The sequence below is a fragment of the Lampetra fluviatilis genome, chromosome 31 (genome assembly GCF_964198595.1).
Source record: "Lampetra fluviatilis chromosome 31, kcLamFluv1.1, whole genome shotgun sequence".
Taxonomy (NCBI): Eukaryota; Metazoa; Chordata; class Hyperoartia; order Petromyzontiformes; family Petromyzontidae; genus Lampetra; species Lampetra fluviatilis.
In genome coordinates this window covers 10,921,374-10,937,850 of record NC_136305.1, presented here as the reverse complement: position 1 = coordinate 10,937,850, position 16,477 = coordinate 10,921,374, and the positions used below count along the sequence as shown (strand labels likewise).

The 16,477-nt window shown below is 55.0% G+C and overlaps 1 protein-coding gene across 1 annotated transcript; it reads right to left on the bottom strand.

The window, feature by feature from the left end:
* Positions 1–1,762: 1,762 nt before the first annotated feature.
* LOC144943395 (uncharacterized) lies at positions 1,763–14,563 on the bottom strand. The gene is made up of 10 exons (XM_078870755.1): positions 14,552–14,563; positions 13,908–13,983; positions 9,876–10,171; positions 7,566–7,663; positions 6,492–6,570; positions 5,329–5,502; positions 5,158–5,187; positions 4,261–4,323; positions 3,441–3,755; positions 1,763–2,082 (listed from the first exon to the last, which is right to left on the bottom strand). Exons 1-10 carry the CDS (start codon positions 14,561–14,563, stop codon positions 1,993–1,995), a joined length of 1,233 nt encoding a protein of 410 aa, XP_078726881.1. The 3' UTR covers positions 1,763–1,992.
* Positions 14,564–16,477: the final 1,914 nt, after the last annotated feature.

Here is a 16,477-nt window from a genome sequence, read left to right as displayed (position 1 = left end):
GCTATCAATTCGGAAAATGATGACCGGTTATCGTTCAACATGTTGAACTTATTTCGCGCTGTACCATAGACCACCATGCTAATCGGTGGCGCGTCGGACAATCGATGCATTCATTAAAGTAACCCCCGAAAACGTTAACCGGTTCCAGATTTTTTTCCGGAACCGCGAGCGATCCAGAAAACGAGGACCAGGTTATCGTTGGCACAACCCCGATATGTGGATGTACGAGGAAGCGTGGTTGTCAATCTACAAAGTGAACGGGTGTGGTGGCGGCGGTGGGGTTCGTCACAACCGGGCCGCCCACGCACTCAGCAAGACGCAGGTAACGGAGCCCCCCCCCCCCCACCGTTACAGGTGTGCGTACCTGCAGTGTGTTTTGCCCGGGCGCGCTCGCCGCACCCTGCACACGCCCTGCACACCGGGACGCGGTGGCCACGCCTGACCACGCGTGAGCAAGTGTGGCCACTTCCTGGGTATATTAGGGCCCCCTCCTACTCGACAGAGCTTACGAGACCGCCAAACGAACGTGCTACTTAATACGTACATTTAAGAAACTGCCACTGCAGTGATGTACCAAACAAACCAAAAAAAACCCATAACCAAGGCGAGCAAAGTTTATTTAAAAAATAACGATTTTTGCCATTTTCAAGATGTGAGCACATTTTTTTTACAAGATGCCAAGCGCTGCGAAAGCTCCGCAACTTCAATATGAAGCCACAGACTGCGGCGAGGAGGAAGGCGCTCCCTTTGAGGAATCCCACCGGCGGACAGCTGCGTAAGCCCCCCCCCCCCGCGCGTCCGTGTTGTCCAAATCGCACTGCGTCTCACCCCCCCGACCCCCCTGCGAGAGAGCGATAGCAGTGATGCGTGGACGCGAGACACCTTCATAAATAACTCCACTCCCCCTAACCCCCCCCCCCCCCCCCATGTACACAATGCGCCTATGTTACGCTATGAACAGATTACACACCACATGTAGTGACGACGGTGGCACTTAAGACCCCTAACATGCAACAGCCACTCGACGCTTACAGACGCGTAAACGAAGGGTTCTCGTGGACATGTTTTTTTTACTTACACACACGTCGCGCGACCTCCGTGAGCTTATTATATACAAGGTTCACTCGCCGCCATTAACCGCCGCCGTCACCACCGCCCGTGCTGTGCGCCCGTGCTGTGCGCCCGTGCTGTGCGCCCGTGCTGTGCGCCCGTGGGGAAAACGCCTCCCGGCGGGTGGATTCACCGCACGCTTCGTCCACCGCCGGCCCGGTGAACCGCGTGCGAAGAAAGGAGCGACGCGCAGCCCCCCGCCCCCCCCCCCGATAAAAATGGCAACAATCAAAGTGCGTGCCCGCCTGCCCACCGCCTTATTTTGGAGCGTTGACATTTCATTCAGATTTGCTCTCGTCTTAGGCATGCCACTTTCGCCGTCCATAAAGGTTTGCATTTTGACCAGCGACTAAGGATCTATCCATAAAACCTCAGCGGCGGGATCCTCTCCCCCATTCCCCCTTGTTCTGATACGAGTCACTGGACAGGGCACGCGAGGTCGGCGTGCCCCAACTGGCTCCGAATCCAGCTGGAGCCCGCCAAGCATCCGGGGCAGATGGGCCGGCGCTCCGAGCACTTGCGCCGAGACACGGCACCATGAAGAAGCACCACGAAACGCTTGCCGGCTTTCCTACCGCCATGCACCGCATTCTGAAGCCTGCTCCATGCAATAAAAATGAACATGCACAGTGCGGCGCTGGCACGCACCTCTGCATCCCTGGACGGGGAGCGCCCCCCCCCTCCCCTCCTGTACGCCCACCACACCGGACCACTTCATTGAATTGTTGACCACGGGGACTCACATTTTTGGTCAAGTCAACTAAAGAAGAGGGTAGATGTGGTGGGTGTTTTTGTGAGCAACGGTGTGCAGTCGAGGAGATGCTGCTGCTGCTTGACGGATGAGGGGTGGCCACAGCTTCTGCCGTGGGGGGTCTGGCGATATCAGCCGGACTTGGGCGAGGAGGGGGAGCGCATTCGCTTCTTCTTGCCGTGCTTCTTGTGTTTCTTCTTCCTCTTCTTCGACTTGGAGCTCTGCAGCACGGCAATGCGACAACGAACGAGCGGAATCTTACATCGTGAACGAGCAACGTGCAAACCGCCACGTGCAAGCCTGACGATTGCATTTTCAACCACAATCGGCAAATCCGCGGTCCACAAACACAAAAGGGTTTGTTTCACAGTTTGTAATACGATACCCCCTCCTTTTGTTTTACGTTACCCTACATCGACACAAACACTCAAAAGGAAGCGTAATTTTTTTTCATCAAGTAAAATATCACTAAGGAATTTTAGCGTTAAACACAACTTGTACGGTAAATGTACAGAATGAAAGAACATCACGTGGCGTGCACAACAGGAAGATAAATCGTGCGGCTGAACATCACTGCCTCAATGGAGGATATACATTAGGGTGGGTAGAATAATACATAGTGTAATATTACAATGTATAAGGTATATAGCAATACAGTATATAATTTAATGTTGGGTTTGTCTATGGCAGTATATAGTACGGTGTAGACTCGTGTGATGTAAGAGAATCAAGTTTAGATGGAAGCATATTATATTTTTTACGACGTAGAATTGTAATGTATTACTTACTGTTAGTAACTCAGCTTATTGTAGAGTATATTTAGTATACTGATGATACTATGTAGTTTATACTTTAGTTGTTTACGTGGTGGTTTTAGTTATTGCAGCTACATACTATTAACACTCCTTCCCTTTATTAATGCTACCCCTATCCCCTCCCTTTGATGCTGCTAATCCTGCATAATGCACGGGCATAAGTAGTACTAATCACATACCTGCATTTTCCATATCCCCTCCCTTTGATGCTGCTAATCCTGCATAATACACGGTCATAAGTAGTACTAATCACATACCTGCATTTCCCATATCCCCTCCTTTTGATGCTGCTAATCCTGCATAATGAACGGGCATAAGTAGTACTAATCACATACCTGCATTTTCCATAAATATGCTGAATTCCTCTTGATATGCAAATTCTTTTGTCAAGGCACCCTTTCCCCCCCCTTGCAACCCAGCTTAAATATATGCTCCAAGCATGGTGCTGTTTCATTCAGACGCTGTCGCCTCGACAGACCTGGTTTTCACCTGAGGACGTCGTGAGAATTATTTTATGTTTTATTTTTATTATTTTATTACTTCCCTTCTACGTGACTTTACCGAAAGAACCAAGAAGAGGTAGGGGTTACCCATTTTGTATCGTGGCAACAATGCACATCCAGTCATCTCATTGATGTCCACTATGTCTAATCCTGTTTTTAGAGTTACTAAAATGGACAAATGTAAGATATTGTGAGAGTTGTGGCACGTAATGCTGTTGTGACCTACGCACTCCACGCTATTGTTGCGTCCGTGCCACCCACCTCGCTATCCACCGAGTGTTCACGCGCTACGGGCGCCGGTGCTGCCGATGCGGTCCCCGCCGCCGCCGTCGCCGCCGGTGATGCCGCCTTTTTCACCGCGGAGACCGAGGGCGAGGACACGGACACAGGCCCCGGGGCCACCGACAGGGCCTTGGGTCCCATGGCGACGGGCGCCGGCATGGGCCCTATCAGCAGCGGCGGCGGTGCCACGGTAGCGGGCGCGGAGCAATCTTCGGCCATCTTCTCCACAAAATGGTACTTCCTCTTGCTCCTCTTCTTCTTGTTCTTCTTTTTCTTCCTCCTCTTCCTGTGGCTCTTCAAAACAAACGCACAGCGGTGCAGCATTACACGCTGTGCCAAGGCTGGCACCAGACATGAAGTGTGGAGCGTTAGCACGCCCGCCGTCCGTTCCACAGGTAAGGTTCAGAATCAAGAATCTTTGTTTATTCTGGAGAAACCCGATGAGCCATGAAGCTCTTTTTCGCAGATGTCCAGTCGGGGGCGGCTCAGACAGTTACAACAACAAACAATACGCAAAACGATCGGAGTGCAAAGTATAGGAAAGCAGAACGGTGTATTGCTGTGCAAAGGCTGGCACCAGAAATAAAGTGTGTAGCGTCAGCACGGTGCCGTCTGCGCCACACGTAAGGTTATTGCTGCACATTGTGTTTAAAGTTGATCATTCCACCAGGCAAAGTCACACCCTTCGTTTTTTTTTTTTACAAAATACGAAGCCGCGCCTGATATAACTCACGAAAGGATCTCACGATTACACACCGAATGAGTAGAGGGGTCAATCGTGGTGCCAACACCTCCTTACCTTGTCTTCATCTTCAGAGCTGCTAGATGAATCAGAACTTGAAGATGAGGAGGATGAAGAGTGCTTGACCGAAAAAGACAACACCTTCATTAGACTTTTATACCGGGTCAGTGCGGGACACGAGCCTTCGCCAGACCACTTGGCGTCGGTGTCACCAAGCAGAAGATATCAATGATATCAATTGCAGAGAGGTAGAAAAACACGATGCATAACTGCACTAAAAATCTGCCCGGATGACTACCGCTTCCTGTAAAAAAACACCGTGGAGTTTGGAATTAAAGGAGTTGGGAATTAACTCGCGGTGCCCTTGCAAAGCAGGCGATGGTTCACGAGTTGCTATGGATTTAGTTCATTTCCTGGTAAACTCAAGGGCACTGGGATAAGTTTCATACAAATGTGGTGTTAATCGTAGAACTGTGCAATGTCATTCCAAGATGAATGTAACTTTATAGGTCAGGTTTCTGCTTGCTGTCAGCTGAACCTTAATTTGATTAATTACATAAATATTTAAAGCAAATAATAATATTTTTTAATTTTTTACAATGATGCGCTACACCAAGTTGGAATCTAAACATACCAAAAAAATCCAGACAGGTGTCTTAGCGTAAAGAGCGAGCTGCTCCCAATTAATAGACTGAATTCACATCCTAACTGGGTGGTTTAATCAGCCCAGCATCCCCCTGCGGTCGATAACAAAAATGTGCCACTTTTATCCCCCCTCTCAAAAGGAATGCAGAATATCCGCCACTGACTCGGCGTTGGGAGGGGGCGGCAGTTGAGGACCACAACTCAGTGCTCACTGGAGCAAGGAAATCACTTTGCGACATCTAAATGGACCGAAGCCAGTGGAGTGTTGCATAGAATATGACAAATAAGGACAAGTCCAAACCGCCTCACCCTTTTCTTCTTCTCTTTTGGTGGCTTCTTCTGCAAAAATATAAAAGACGCAGATAATTAAATGCGTCACAACACGCCAAACGCATTTATCCGCAGCCAAAACTTTCTCAAGAGTGGACTAATCCAAGCCGGGGCAGGCTTGAGTGAAGCCACACGCGCAACGGCGATCACCTGAGCAGCCAGCATCGCCACGATGCCCGGCACACAAGGACCCCCCGAGGCAGCGGGGATGAGGGACACGTTCGGAGTGCCCGGAACTCCCAGCAACCCTGGGGTGGGTACAGGAACCTCCTCCTTTCTGTTCAGTAGCCTCTCTCTTTGCTGCTCAAGTTCCTTCTTGAAATCCTGCGGCACACGGGGTGTGGACGACACAGCTGATCCACACCGTTGCAGGTAACAAAGGGAAGGTACAGTTTGTGATAACTTTTTCCGGGCAGCTCTTCTCCAGCTGCATGGGTGAAATGGATACAAATTAATATTAAAATCAGCATTTGTACAAGGATGAAAAATTTATAATAGGTTTTACCCTTTCTGGCAATAAAACGGGTGTTAATATGTTCAAACACTAAATAGAAACCTTTTGCAAGGAATCAGGTTCGCAGTAACCACACGTACTTGTGGTGAACATGCAAACACACACGGTCTGATAATAAATGCATCGTCTTTGAAACGGACTGGCCTACACCAGAGACCGCCTTCTTTAGGGCTTAGTCTCACAAGTGTCAGACCAGAGAACGCCAAAAGTCCAACAGTTCAAAGACGATGCACCCTCAGAGCATTTATAGCTCGGGGTGAGCAGCTACAAAACGGGACATTTTTCCAGAATCAAAGGCCCTAAAGAAGGCTGTCTCTGGTGTAGGCCTGTCAGTTTCAAAGACAATGCCCATATATTATCAGAGCATGTTTGTTTGCATGTTCACCACAAGTACGTGTGGTTAATGCAGATGATTCCTTGCAAAAGGTTTCCATTTTGTGTTTGAACATCTTAACACAATTGTTTCATTGCCAAAAAGGGTAACACCTATTCTTAATTTTTCACACTTTGATACTGGAAAAAAAGCATCACATTTTGTAGCATTTGTATAAAGTTTTTTCTGTAAAAATTCCACACTTGTTTTGAATAATGGACATAGGGGGGACAGACCTGCAATGTGGAAACATATTACACGACAGTATTACATTTAATCACCAAACTTGATACAACCGCCGATATATATTGTAAAGCACCATCAACAACATCAAAGAGAAACAGAATTGCATGGGTACCAGAGCCTTGTGCATTGTGACGCGACAGAGGTGTTGGGAAGGCAGCGTGCTGTAGGAGAGAGGCTTACATCGTTCATCTTCTCCTCAAAGTCTGCAAGAGCCCTGGACCCTTTCCTCTTCTTTTCCAGTTGTTCCTTAACCTCGTCCCTGGGTAGCGCAGCAATAGGTGACATGTACTTTTAGACACAATTCGCATTCCGCGCATATGCAAAAGAAGCATATTGCCCCAGTAAAGTATGTATATATGTACGCCCGTCAATGCAGAGGTTCAATTTGTGGGCAGAATAAAACCGATGATGGAAAATGGAAGTCCCAGATGGGTTAACTGGAATCCAATTCCATTTTCCATTGCGGGATATAGACATCTGTTGTCTCCATTAGAATCTATGGATATTTCATTGCCCCCCCCCCCCCCCATTGTAGTCTATGACAGGGGGTCGGCAACCTCCGGCTCCAGAGCCGCATGCGGTGGCTCTTTAAGGACTGCAGAGTGGCTCTTGAAATTCGGAAAAAAGTGGCTATTGTTATTTTGGTTGCCGACCCCTGACCATAGGAGTCCAGTTTACCATGGGAGTCCAGTTCAAATTGGAAATCCAGTTTACCATGGGAATACAGTTCACCATGGGAATACAGTTCACCATGGAAGTGCAATTTACCATGGGAGTCCAGTCCACCGTGGGAGTCTAGTTTACCATGGGACTCCAGTTTACCATGGGAGTCCAGTTGACCATGGGCAGGGGTCGGCAACCTGTGGCTGTGGAGCCTCATGTGGCCTCAATTCAGGACCGTTTTGTGACGTTATTTATTAAGGACCATCACCGTCTCGTATTCGCATTGCACTGCGGCCCGAATTCAAAAGAAATGTCTCTTCTTGTTGTTGTAGTTGCCCACCCCTGGTCTATGGGAATCCCGTGCTCTATACATAGCCTACGGCCATTTCTCTGTCAATGTAGTCTAACCGCCTCAATTTCCTACGGACAGCCTCGGGCCCCCCTCCGTAGGAATGCTGAAGTTCCCACCACTACCTCGGGGCTGCGGACAGAAGACGAGCACCAGTCACTCTTGCGACTTAATTATCACTGCTCATGCAGCGCGGGGCCCACGGCGCTGCGAGGAGGGTGGGGAATTTCGCGCGGCCTTACCATGTCGGCCGCGGCCGGTTGAGGTAGTCCTGTATGGTGCTCCCACCACCGGTGGCCGGCCCCCGGGCTCGGGCTGCTGCTATGGGATTTACCCAGGCCTCAGAGAGACGTTGCGTGAGGCGGCGGGGCACACGTGACAGGGAGAGACGCGCACAGGGAGGGGAGGGAAGGGGAGGGAAGGGGAGGAGAGGGAACGCACGAAAACACGCACAGAGGGACGGCGTGGCGGCGTGGGGAGGGGTGAGTGGGGGGGGGACACAGGGACGGGCATGAACAGATGAGAAAGGCAGCAGCAGCAGCCAGCGGTGGTACCGAGCGAGCAGGCCTCGTCCCCACCGCGGCGACAACGGGGCAAGGAGGTTAGGCGGTGGAGTTCGTCACGGGGGTGCCGCCCGAGCTCGTGCGGCAGCGAGGGAACTCGCCAAGTCCCCTCGTCACCGGGGAGCTCACGGCCGGGTCGCTCGCCTCTGGGGATGCAGTCACGGCACTTGCCGACTGCTCCCCGGGGTGGCAGCGACACGAAATTATTTTAAAACAATCGCCTCGAAAAATCGCTTAAGATGGAACACCCTCGGTTTGCAAGGGTGTCAACTGACATGAGCGCAGGCTAGGGTTGTTTATCCACAATACAGGTTAATTTTGGGATAGATCACGTAAATGTCGTTAAACCCTCCACCACCCGACAGCCAATTAGTAAGGGTTGTCACGTAAACAGAATATGCCAATTAGTTACAAGTACAGCACTAACCGGTGTGTTGGAGAGCAAAGCCGCAACATTTACAATCTGAGTACGACGTTTCGCCTGTAATTACAACCAGCATCATCCGTCCACAGCCAGATTTACGTGATCTAACCCAAAAAAAACCTGTCTTCTGGATGATATTGGTCGCGAAAGCCTACGTGTTAGTGGTTTACTAAACGAACCATCAATGTAAAGTACTGCCGTCTAAGCTCGGAACATGAAGACCACACCAACCCCTCTCCTGAAGCCCTCTCGTCGTGGCTGGCAGACCTCGGCATCTCGCTTGGGAACATTGCCACACGCAGTAGGTTGACACACATCGTAAACAATGTTGTATACTGTAGTATACACATACACACAAAGATCCCCCGTGTAGCCTTAACAGACTGTTGGGGCAAGTGCTGTTAGCAAGCAGCACCTATGAAGGCCGGCACGGCACACGAGGGGGTGGGTAACACCACGAACGACCGCCTTTGTCTCCCCAGTGGCGATGTTTACGCATTGTTCCGGATACTCATTTGAGGCCGAGTTAACCTAGGGGAGGCCCACGACCAGGTTAAGATAATAATCTGTCGCAGGTGTTGGCCGCGAACGGAAATCAAACCGGGTCCTGGCGTCAGCTTCGTAGCCACCGCTCCCCACTACACTACCGCTCCCAAGACACAATGCACACCCATCCAGTTACACCCACACACAGTCACACACACACAGTCCACCCCCATCCAGTCACATACACACAATGCACACCCATCCACACAATACACACCCACAATGCACACCCATCCAGTCACATACACAATGCACAACCATCCACAGTCACATACACAATGCACACCCATCCACACCCACAATGCACACCCATCCACAGTCACACACACAATGCACACCCATCCAGTCACATACACACAATGCACACCCATCCACACATACACACCAATACACACAATGCACACCATCCAGTCACATACACACAATGCACACCCATCCACACGCACACAATGCACACCCATCCACACAGTCACACACGTAATGCACATCCATCCAGTCACACACACACAATACACACACACACACAATGCACACCCATAGTCACACACACAATGCACACCCATCCAAACACATCCATCTACGCACGCACATGAAGCACGCAGACGCCGCGCATACACACGGACTGCCGTGCCGCTGCCCGTCTCAGTGTCGTTGTGTCTGTACTCTCAGGGTGGACTCGACTCTCTGACGCGTCAACTTCTTTCGCGTCGCACGAAGCCTGAACCCGTCGCCAACGGGAGCGTTGCTGGCTCTGGGGGGGGGCTCTAGGGGCATTGCGATGGGGGAGGTCGCTCGGGGGGGGGGCCTAGTTTCATCAATCGACGAGCGCGGCGCGGGGGCAAAGGCAGTCGTAGTAGCAGCGGCAGCAGCAGAGGGCAGCAACGGAGGCGGCCTCCACGGGCCCCTCGTAAGGCCGCCCCCAGGCCTCTGCTAGGCCAGGCCGACACCACGGGGGGGGGGCGGGCGGCCCAATTCGTCCGCCCGCTCAACGGCGCCAGGCCGCGCTCTCGTGCGCTTACAATCCTCGTGTCGCGCTTCCCCATGGCGCCTTCCTCCTCCTCCTGCTCCTCCTCCTGCTGCTCCTGCTGCTGCTGCTGCTGCTCCTGCTGCTGCTGCTCCTGCTGCTGCTGCTCCTGCTGCTGCTGCTCCTGCTGCTGCTGCTCCTGCTGCTGCTGCTCCTGCTGCTGCTGCTCCTGCTGCTGCTGCTGCGCGTTGCAAGCGGATCGCGTCCTGCCGCTCGACTGCTGCCGCGGCCTCCTCCGGGGCGACGTCACGCGAACCAGCGGGGCCCACAATGCACCGCCGCCTCCAGAAGCTTCCGCGGGCGTGGGGGGGGCGTGGGTGGGTGGGTGGTGGGGGGAGAGGGTGGGGGTCAGAGGGGGGTTTTTGGGGGGGAGAGGGTGGGGGTCAGAGGGGGGTGGTTGAGGGGGAGAGGGTGGGGGTCAGAGGGTGGTGGTGGGGGAGAGAGGGTGGGGGTCAGAGGGGGGTGGTGGGGGGAGAGGGTGGGGGTCAGAGGGGGGTGGTTGAGGGGGAGAGGGTGGGGGTCAGAGGGTGGTGGTGGGGGAGAGAGGGTGGGGGTCAGAGGGGGGTGGTGGGGGGAGAGGGTGGGGGTCAGAGGGGGGTGGTGGGGGAGAGAGGGTGGGGGTCAGAGGAGGGTTGTGGTGGGGGGGAGAGGGTGGGGGTCAGAGGGGGGTGGTGGGGGAGAGAGGGTGGGGGTCAGAGGAGGGTTGTGGTGGGGGGGAGAGGGTGGGGGTCAGAGGGGGGTGGTGGGGGAGAGAGGGTGGGGGTCAGAGGGGGGTGGTGGGGGGAGAGGGTGGGGGTCAGAGGGGGGTGGTGGGGGAGAGAGGGTGGGGGTCAGAGGGGGGTTGTGGGGGGGGAGAGGGAGGGGGTCAGAGGGGGGTGGTGGGGGAGAGAGGGTGGGGGTCAGAGGGGGGTGGTGGGGGGAGAGGGTGGGGGTCAGAGAGGGGTGATGGGGGGAAAGGGTGGGGGTCCGAGGGGTGTGGTGGGGGGAGAGGGTGGGGGTTCAGAGGGGGGTGGTAGGGGGGAGAGGGTGGGGGTCAGAGGGTGGTGGTGGGGGAGAGAGGGTGGGGGTCAGAGGGGGGTGGTGGGGGGAGAGGGTGGGGGTCAGAGGGGGGTGGTGGGGGAGAGAGGGTGGGGGTCAGAGGAGGGTTGTGGTGGGGGGGAGAGGGTGGGGGTCAGAGGGGGGTGGTGGGGGAGAGAGGGTGGGGGTCAGAGGAGGGTTGTGGTGGGGGGGAGAGGGTGGGGGTCAGAGGGGGGTGGTGGGGGAGAGAGGGTGGGGGTCAGAGGGGGGTGGTGGGGGGAGAGGGTGGGGGTCAGAGGGGGGTGGTGGGGGAGAGAGGGTGGGGGTCAGAGGGGGGTTGTGGGGGGGGAGAGGGAGGGGGTCAGAGGGGGGTGGTGGGGGAGAGAGGGTGGGGGTCAGAGGGGGGTGGTGGGGGGAGAGGGTGGGGGTCAGAGAGGGGTGGTGGGGGGAGAGGGAGGGGGTCAGAGGGGGGTGGTGGGGGAGAGAGGGTGGGGGTCAGAGGGGGGTGGTGGGGGGAGAGGGTGGGGGTCAGAGAGGGGTGATGGGGGGAAAGGGTGGGGGTCCGAGGGGGGTGGTGGGGGGAGAGGGTGGGGGTTCAGAGGGGGGTGGTAGGGGGGAGAGGGTGGGGGTCAGAGGGTGGTGGTGGGGGAGAGAGGGTGGGGGTCAGAGGGGGGTGGTGGGGGGAGAGGGTGGGGGTCAGAGGGGGGTGGTGGGGGAGAGAGGGTGGGGGTCAGAGGGGGGTGGTGGGGGAGAGAGGGTGGGGGTCAGAGGAGGGTTGTGGTGGGGGGGAGAGGGTGGGGGTCAGAGGGGGGTGGTGGGGGAGAGAGGGTGGGGGTCAGAGGAGGGTTGTGGTGGGGGGGAGAGGGTGGGGGTCAGAGGGGGGTGGTGGGGGAGAGAGGGTGGGGGTCAGAGGGGGGTGGTGGGGGGAGAGGGTGGGGGTCAGAGGGGGGTGGTGGGGGAGAGAGGGTGGGGGTCAGAGGGGGGTTGTGGGGGGGGAGAGGGAGGGGGTCAGAGGGGGGTGGTGGGGGAGAGAGGGTGGGGGTCAGAGGGGGGTGGTGGGGGGAGAGGGTGGGGGTCAGAGAGGGGTGGTGGGGGGAGAGGGTGGGGGTTCAGAGGGGGGTGGTAGGGGGGAGAGGGTGGGGGTTCAGAGAGGGGTGGTAGGGGGGAGAGGGTGGGGGTCAGAGGGTGGTGGTGGGGGAGAGAGGGTGGGGGTCAGAGGGGGGTGGTGTGGGGAGAGGGTGGGGGTCAGAGGGGGGTGGTGGGGGAGAGAGGGTGGGGGTCAGAGGAGGGTTGTGGTGGGGGGGAGAGGGTGGGGGTCAGAGGGGGGTGGTGGGGGAGAGAGGGTGGGGGTCAGAGGAGGGTTGTGGTGGGGGGGAGAGGGTGGGGGTCAGAGGGGGGTGGTGGGGGAGAGAGGGTGGGGGTCAGAGGGGGGTGGTGGGGGGAGAGGGTGGGGGTCAGAGGGGGGTGGTGGGGGAGAGAGGGTGGGGGTCAGAGGGGGGTTGTGGGGGGGGAGAGGGAGGGGGTCAGAGGGGGGTGGTGGGGGAGAGAGGGTGGGGGTCAGAGGGGGGTGGTGGGGGGAGAGGGTGGGGGTCAGAGAGGGGTGGTGGGGGGAGAGGGTGGGGGTTCAGAGGGGGGTGGTAGGGGGGAGAGGGTGGGGGTTCAGAGAGGGGTGGTGGGGGGAGAGGGTGGGGGTTCAGAGGGGGGTGGTGGGGGGAGAGGGTGGGGGTCCGAGGGGGGTGGTGGGGGGAGAGGGTGGGGGTTCAGATGGGGGTGGTAGGGGGGAGAGGGTGGGGGTCAGAGGGGGGTGGTAGGGGGGAGAGGGTGGGGGTCAGAGGGGGGTCGTGGGGGGGAGAGGGTGGGGGTCAGAGGGGGGTCGTGGGGGGGGAGAGGGTGGGGGTCAGCAGGGAAGGGGGTGCAGTGGTTCGCGCGCTGCGATGTGAACTCAAAGACTCGAGTTCGATTCCCGCTCACGGCCAACAGCAGTGATGATTATCTGAACCGGTCCTGAGCCTCCCCTAGTTCGAATGAGCTTCAAATGAGTACCTGGTGCGATGCGTAAACATCGCCACTCGGGAGACAAATGCGGCCGGGCCTGGTGCTGGCCACCCACCGCCTCGTGTGCCGTGCCGGCCTTCATAGGTGCTCGCTAACAGCACTTGCAACGACAGTCTGTTAAAGCTATTCGGGGGATCTTTGTGTTTGGGAGAAAGGGGAGAAGGGGGGGGGTGTGGGGGGTCTAAGTGGGATGTGGGTGAGGGATGTGGGTGAGGGATGTGGGTGAGCGTTGGGGGTGAGGGTAGAGCAGGCTTGCCCGTGTGGGTGGAAGTCAGTCGATCTGGCCGCTCTCCGCCAGATGATGCAGCAGCGATGACGGCCGCTGTCTCCCATCGCACCGCCAGTGTCCGTGCGATTACTCCTTTGGGATAAGCGAACGCGATGTCGCCGGGGCACAGCGTCAAGCTGCCACATGCGATGTGTCACCTCAACGCGGTTGCGCAAGCCGTGGAGAGACCATCTCAATCATCCTTCCTGGGGCGCTGGGCAAGATGTTAACTACCTTGCCTCGTATACGGGAGGGTTCGATCCCGACCCTGACGCCCGCTGCTGTATATTTGGAGTTTGCGGTGTCTCTCTCACTCCCCATGGTCGCGTTGATTTTTCTCCGGGTCCTCCGGGTTTTCCCCCTCCACGTTCATAATCGGCGTGAGCTTCAACGCAATGTGGCTGCTCTACATTTCCACGGTGATTCGCCAACTTCGTTGAGCAATCATTTGTGACAGCCGGGTCGCTTCTGAAAAAGAGCTAAGTAGCTCAGCGGTGGCCTTACCTGGTAAAATAAAATAAAAATAATTGTAATGTAAAATAATATCGACTGTGCAGTGGCGTAACGAGCGTGGGGCAGGCAGGGGGTGCCTTGCCCACCACCCCTGGTGGCCAAAGCTACGAGTTGTGCCCCCCAAGACAACCACCACCACGAGATTTGTTTTCAACAACAGTGTTGGGGCCCCACCTGAGCGTTTGCCACACCCGCTGCGCTGCCAACGCGAGTCACTGCGCCACTGCGACCGTGGCGTCGACTGCGTCTGCTGAGCAGCGCAAGGGGTGGACGCGTTCGCAAACGAAGCCGGTGATGGCATCGGCGGCTTTGGCCACAGCGGCGTCTTGATCTTGTTGCGCGGTGCAGATGGGGTGGTGGGGAGTGACGGGATTGATGGCGCTCGAGCGTCTGTGAAAAGAGCTTCACGGCTCTTCGGATTCGCCCAGGATAAGTAAAGGTTTTGATTCGTCCAGCGCCACGGAGCCAGGCGAGACTGCGTGCGCCGAGTGCGCGCGGGGGTTGGAATTCAGAACGGATGCCCAAACGTGGGGGGGTTGCCAAGTGCATGTATCGTGTCAACGATCCAGAGACAGAGTTTCTAGGGGGCAGCTTCTTTATTAACAACTTCCACGATCTCGTCCACACGCTCTACACAGCAGCTCAGCCCAGCATGTACACAACACCAGTCGTCTAACACTGACGGCGCTGACTGAGATAGGCAACTGATATCATTCGTAGCGCAATGTCTAGCGGAGACGACAGCGACGTCGAGACGAGTCCACTCCCCGCTCTCTGCTCCTCTAATTGCTACCAGCGCGGCCTGGCTCTGTCCTGACCGCGCCTCCCATCTCGAGCCCGCCAGCAGGTTCCAGGGGCCCCAGATGGGGTCCTAAGTGACCCTGACCCCAGTTCCTCTACTCTGCCCATACGCCACGCACGATATCATCGGCGTGTGTGCTGTCTGTAACTTGTGTCGGGGTTGAGATCTGCACCGCGGCTAATTCGCTGCGATGTCTCAAAGGAAGCAACAATGGGTGACGTGAGCTCCTCCACATCGCTGCTCCCGCTCTGCTCCCTCCGAGGGCTTCCGTCCGCACGGCCCCAGGGCGCGCGCATCCACGCGCCGCATGCCGTGACTGGACAAGAGACTCTGTGGACGTGGAAACAATAACATATCGACTCCTTTCCGTATGTGTCTCCTCTGCACACACACACACGAAAAGAAGAAGTGTGTTTTACACGAGCCTCGACCCGCGCGCTTGTCTTGACAGTGCTTCGTTCATCGGCAACATTGCTTCAATGCGAGCACACTCTGTGCCGGTGGTTTGACATTCGCTATTCTTAGGTTTTTTCGGTAAAGTCACGTAGGTAAAACATAAAATTAATAAAATCGTGCTGTGACGGTTCCACCTGAAGACGGAAGCTTGTGTTGCCTCCGAAACGTCGTGATTTTTTTATTTTACTTTTATTAATTTTAATTTTATTTTTTACCTACGTGACTTTACCAAAAAAACCTAAGAGTATGAATCCTTGCAGTCACGAAAGCTTCAAATCTAGAATTGACATTCGCTGTCTCGTCAGTCACTTGAAGCAGTGCTGGTGAACTGCCCTCCCCCGGGGTGTTCACGCATGAGGGCCCTCCCCTGTTGAAAGGGGCCATTCGTTGTAAGCGGCTCATCGTGGCAGGAATCCACTGGCGAAATTGAAGGCAGCCAGAAGCCGGCACCAATAATTGCTCGAGTTCTGTGGTCCGCCAGTAGGGGTGGGGGGAGATTGCTCCTTGTCAACAATCCCCGTTGTAAAGGCATCACATACTCCCAGAGCTCGTTGTTTTAGTGTGCATGCTCACCACAAGTTTATGTGTGGTTAATGCAGTGCACGATCCCTTGCAAAAGGTTTCAGTTTGGTGTCTTAGCATGTTAACGTAGCTGTTTTATTGACAGAAACTATAAACCTATTGTTATATTTTGATACTATATATATAATAATAGGTTTTCCCCTTTTTTCTGGCAACAAAACAGTTGTGGTAAGATGTCAGAACACCAAACCGAAACCTTCTGCAAGGAATCATGTGTCTGCATTAACCACAGATACTTGTGGTGAAAATACAAACGAAAAAACATGCGCTGACAGTATATTCATTGTCTTTGAAACTGATAGGTCCACACCAGAGAAAGGGGAAAACCTATATATTTTATATTTTCACCGCAAGTATTGTGGTTAAAGCAGACATGATTCCTTGCAAAAGGTTTCAGTTTGGTGTTTTAACATCTTAACACAGCTGTTTTGTTGCCAGAAAAAAGGGGAAAACCTATTCTGAAAAATTGATACCGGCAAAGGAGGTCCCATAATGTAGCTGCTCACCCCGAGCTCTCAATGTTCTCTGTGCTGTTCGCCTTTTGGCGTCCTCTGGTCTAACACTGTTTGACACGAGGCTCTAAAGAAAGCTGTCTCTGGTGTGGAACAAACTGTTTCCAAAACAATGCTTTATATCCTACCAGAACATGTTTTTTTGTATCTGCATGTTCACCAAAAGTATGTGAGGTTAATGCAGACATGATTCCTTTCAAAACGTTTCAGTGTGGTGTTTTAACATCCTTTTCTTATAAATCCACATTAAGTTTAACACACAGGCTTTCGCGACCAATATCATCCATCATATCGTTATGGGGGGGGGGTAGATCGCGTAAATATTTATTACGGACGGGTGAAATGTTCAAATATGGCAAGTTTTCACCGCGACACCGATCACAACAACAACA